The sequence below is a fragment of the Penaeus chinensis genome, chromosome 35 (assembly GCF_019202785.1).
Source record: "Penaeus chinensis breed Huanghai No. 1 chromosome 35, ASM1920278v2, whole genome shotgun sequence".
NCBI classification, from domain to species: Eukaryota; Metazoa; Arthropoda; class Malacostraca; order Decapoda; family Penaeidae; genus Penaeus; species Penaeus chinensis.
In genome coordinates, this window is record NC_061853.1 from 36,813,515 (window position 1) to 36,818,514 (window position 5,000).

Sequence of the window (5,000 nt, forward strand, 5' to 3'; positions counted from 1 at the left end):
CTAAAGGGAAATGAAATAGGTAGAAGAACCTTTTGAGTGACCAAAGTGGAGAAATAAGGCAATGGGAATTCACCCAACACGATTACTCCGTCAACGGAGTTTACCACCACCCACTGTGCTTATGCAGCGAGATGTTAAGGAAACTGTGAAGTGTTTGGAAGGGCGGAGACAGGGCGCATGGGGCAAACATGGAGATCTCTTCAGCTGGAGGGATTGGAAAGACTCGGTTTGGGTGAGGAATGATGACGCAAGTCACGTTGGTTCCTGCGAAGAGCCACACGCATATGATTTGGTTATGGTGATGGCTTATGTTGTGTTGTGGTTCCTGATGGTGATGCTGGTGCTGTCTGTGGGATGTCTCACTCTGGTATCAGGTATACAGTACAAACATAGTATCTTGAGATTTAAGCTGTGACAATTAGCAAAGATTAACAGTAATAGATATGCTATTAATGTCATCTACGAAAAGTTTCCTTTAAAACCTTATATTTAGCATAGTACATTTCATAGTTTTTGATATTTCACAGGTAGTAAGTAATAAACAGTATAGGTGGAAGTACAAATTGATTGTAGTTTTCCTTGTAGCATAACCAGAATTTATTGATTGTATAAAGGCTTTACTAATCCTTACCTTCTCTCTCCTTACAGCCACTGTATTCCTGTCAACACTTACACCAAAGTTCTATGTGGCCCTTACAGGAACCTCATCTCTTATCTCAGGCTTAATACTAGTAAGTTCAGAGGCAAAGTAATATGTTATGTTATAGAACTGTTAATATGGGTTCTATGTTTTAAAAAAATACATAATACTAACTCTTTTGTCTTCTTTTTTCTGTTGTTGTTGTTAGTAAAAGAAGAATTTGTAATGAGTCTGATGTAAAAACATTCCTTTCATAGATATTTGAGTGGTGGTACTTTCGAAAATATGGGACCTCGTTCATTGAACAGGTGTCCCTCAACCACCTCAGTCCCTGGATTGGGGGCGGGGAGAACACCACCACAGAAAACACCAATACCAATCCCAACAATAACAATAATCAACAAAGTGTTCCAGGTAAGTGAATTATTTTTTTGATGTTGTTGTAGTCTGTAAAAACTTGTAAAAATGTGAAGCTCTTTACTATGCAACAGTAGTTTGTTTATGTAAAAATGTGAAGTTCTTTACTATGCAACAGTAGTTTGTTTATACATTCATAATAATTCTTGGAACAAAAATCCCTTGATACATTATTTTTCTTTGATTAGAAAATCTATTTTGTACAAGAAATGGAATCAAAAGTGGAATTATACTGTACTTTTATGTATTTGTGAAATGTTCTAATTTTTTAGAGTGTAAAGTATGGCGGAATCCGCTGAATCTTTTCCGAGGCTCTGAGTACCAGCGATTAACATGGTCAACCAAGAAGGAGCCCCTGACATATTATGACATGAATTTATCTGCACAAGACCACCAGACATTCTTCACTTGTGAGGCAGATGCAGGGAAGCCAGAATATGAAAGTAAGTCAGTCTATGACCTTAGTCCATTGTGTGATCTTTTGTTTTGAGATAGATGGGCAAGCATTTTGGTGTACAATTCATATATTTCTATTTATGCTTATGAGCACCAATAGCATGATATACTAATTACCATCTGATAGGAGGATTGAATTACTTTGTAATATTTTTTTCTTTGATATGAGGATTGTGATTACTAATATTTAATTAATTTGATGTATTGCTATTTATTGGTATGTATTCAAAGATAGATATTTTTGAAATTACATGTCAGCACAAAGCATTAAGATATTATGACTCAATATATAGTCAAGTTATATCAACATATAATCAAGACAAAACAAAACATTTGCAAAGATGTGCTGTGAATATCACCAGTAGTCTTATTCTAGGTAGTTGCATGAAGCTGTTTTGGTCAAATTGTGAAAATAACTTGTTTCTATTCTCAAAAAGTACAAGTGTTCATAAGTACCAAACTAGCATTATGTGACTGCAGTGATAGCTGTGGGAATGTTGGGAACCTGTAATTTTGCTAACACAATCATTTAGATCACCAAGGTCCAATGGGTTAACAAAAATTAGTTTTACAAAGACTGTTGCTGCCTGGTGCTGTTAAATTTCCTACATAATATTTTTTTTTTTTTTACATATTTTTTGATATATTAAACCGTTATTTGGTTTATTTATTTTTTGAAACATTTTATGTTTTGTTCATTTTATGAATACACTTTAACATATAATTAGGCCAGGTTTGCACAGTATCAGGTCGGGAATGCTTATATTTAACTTTCTATAAACAGTAATGCAGACAGCATGGAGAGAAAGAAACCCAGAGGTTCGCATCAAGTCAGCACATTCTGCCTTGGAACTAAACCCAGAGTGTGCCTCAGCATACATTCTCTTAGCTGAGGAGGAATGCAACTCCATTGTGGAGGTGGAAAAAATGCTTAAAACAGCATTGAAATATGCTGAAGTTAATTATAGAAAGTCACAAACTACCCAGCATCAAAGTCCAGTAATGGAAGCTTTGCACAGTAAGTTCAGTACGTTTTTCATTCTTTTTGTTACTTACAGTTCTGTGTATATTTTTATGTCATTGAGGAAAAAATTTAGCTCTTTGTTTCATGCTACTTTGGCCGATTGTTACTTGTTGCTGTAAATGTAATTTTATAGGCATATAATGGTGGGCTGTGCATTGGATCAAGATTTACTGATGCAACTTTTTTATCCTTATTTATGCACATATAGTACCTGTTATTTTTATTAAAAGTAGTGTAAGTAATATATTACTTGTTCATTACTGTTGGAGAAAGGATAATTGACAGGGAGATATAACACAAAATGTCCCATAGAAAAGTAGAATAATTATACTTGAAATATTTGATTACCATATTTTTATAAAGATTTTTGAAGGATATTTGAGTTCTCCTGTAGGATGGACACTTAAAAGTAAAAATGCTACTCTTTCTTCTTGGTTGTGAGCCCAATGTGGGTTTCTTTTTTACTCTTTTGTTCTGTTTTACAGGGCGGGACAGAAATGTATTTATTTACATAAAAAGACGACTTGCCATGTGTGCAAGAAAACTTGGCAAGATGAAGGAAGCAATAAAGATGTTCAGGGATGTAAGTGTTACCGGTTATCTATGTTTTCTGGTAAACTTGGCAAACTCACCACCTAAATGGTCTTAATTGTCTTAATATTTGATTGGGTATGGCCCAGCTATGCTTTTTTCATGAGCATTTATGTCTGCCTGTGTGTGAATATACCACTTGTTTAATACCATATGTGCCAGAGTATGTTAATATTTCAATTATGTAATGGTATTTATATTCCAAGCATGAATGTTCCACTTGTATAGTCATTCACACACTAAAGTAACTCATTTTTCTTTCAGCTAACAAAGGAAGTGCCTCCAATTATGAATGTCTTAAACCTACATGAAAATTTGTTAGAGGCATTACTTGAGGTTGGTGCATATGCTGATGCACAAGCTGTTCTTGCAAAATATGATGACATTGCTCTCCCAAAGTCTGCAACTATATGTTATACAGCAGCACTGCTAAAAGCAAGAGCAGTAGCAGATAAGTTAGTATTGATGTGTGTTTGAGTAATGAAAGTATGTCTGTATCGTTTTATTCTTTTTCTTCCTTCCCCTCCAGCCCTATTTCCTCCCTCTTCCTTATTCTTATCCCTTTTTTCAAGTCTTTTCTTCGTTTCTCTTTTTTGCATTTCCATTGATCATATATATTAGCTTCTGTATAGTGTTTATAGTGATGGATATTTCTCCTGGTTTTTAGTGTTGTGGAAAAAGAACTTACAAAGTCCATTATTCTAGATTTTCTCCAGATATAGCAAGTAAACGTGGTCTCACAGCAGCAGAAATGGCAGCTGTAGAAGCTATTCACCGTGCTGTAGAATTCAACCCACATGTACCAAAGGTAATTTACATTTTCAATTACTGTTACTCTTATCACAACAAAATTAGGAGAGACAGAGTTAGAGAGTAAGTGTGAGAGCCCTTGCACACTTATACATATACATATTGTTTATAATTTTGCTCCTTTCAGTACTTGCTGGAGATGAAGCCCCTTATTCTTCCTCCTGAGCATATCCTTAAAAGAGGAGATTCTGAAGCCATTGCATATGCCTTCTTCCACCTCCCACATTGGAAAAGAGTAAGTAGCTTTTTTGAACTGGCATGTCATTCCATAGTGCATAGCATTTCATAGAGGCATTTATTCATAATTCAGAGTATTAACAGATTAATTGAACTTTGTCATGATTAGTATTTTAATTGTTAATTATCATTGAATCTTTTGGACTGGAATTTAATTTTTGAATATTTCTTAAAGGTTGAAGGAGCACTGAACCTCCTGCATTGCACATGGGAAGGAACATTCCGTATTATTCCTTATCCTTTGGAGAAAGGACACTTGTTTTACCCTTACCCAACTTGCACTGAATGTGCAGACCGGGAACTTCTGCCATGTAAGTATTATCTCCATGAAATTGCAGTATTTCAGCAGCTCCCAAACATTTTTGAATCTCTACACCCACCTCTGCCACCACCATTTTTTTCCACCATTTCTTTATAGCTGCATGCATTGCATTTTCATTGATTTTATAAAGCTGACAGATTTACTAACATTAACTGTATATCACTTATATATTTTTATATTATAACAGTACTTGTCACAAAGTAATGTCATTGTATGATATCTTTTGTTTTTTTCACACACCTCCTGAGGTGTATGCACCACATTTTGGGAGTAGCTGCACTAATTTATAAATTGTATGCAATTTGTATAGACCATAATTATATAACATTTATGTTGTTGCTATGATGCATTATTGATTCATATGGCATTCTGTCTCAATAAAAAGTGTACCAGAATATCTTACATTTTCAAAAAATGATATTGCAAAATGTTATTGTTGGTAGGCAGATAACAAATGAAGATGGCCAATCAAATAGAAGTAAGAATAGCTTGCTTGGACCAGG

The 5,000-nt window shown here is 34.6% G+C and overlaps 1 protein-coding gene across 9 annotated transcripts in view; it reads left to right on the forward strand.

Annotated features, from left to right (window-relative positions):
• Positions 1-5,000, forward strand: part of LOC125044234 (protein ST7 homolog) — a 29,401-nt gene that overhangs the window by 21,792 nt on the left and 2,609 nt on the right. For 3 of the 9 annotated variants that reach the window (XM_047640762.1, XM_047640761.1, XM_047640760.1), the window contains 10 exons: positions 1-374; positions 649-731; positions 898-1,054; positions 1,330-1,500; positions 2,298-2,540; positions 3,023-3,120; positions 3,393-3,583; positions 3,834-3,936; positions 4,066-4,173; positions 4,351-4,486. The exon at positions 1-374 is cut by the window's left edge. In XM_047640762.1, coding sequence (XP_047496718.1) covers positions 62-374; positions 649-731; positions 898-1,054; positions 1,330-1,500; positions 2,298-2,540; positions 3,023-3,120; positions 3,393-3,583; positions 3,834-3,936; positions 4,066-4,173; positions 4,351-4,486 — 1,603 coding nt within the window. In that variant the 5' untranslated portion in view covers positions 1-61. Of the gene's footprint in view, positions 375-648; positions 732-897; positions 1,055-1,329; positions 1,501-2,297; positions 2,541-3,022; positions 3,121-3,392; positions 3,584-3,833; positions 3,937-4,065; positions 4,174-4,350; positions 4,487-4,940 lie in introns of all 9 variants that reach the window. The other 6 variants (XM_047640764.1, XM_047640768.1, XM_047640767.1 and 3 more) reach the window with 4 other exon arrangements.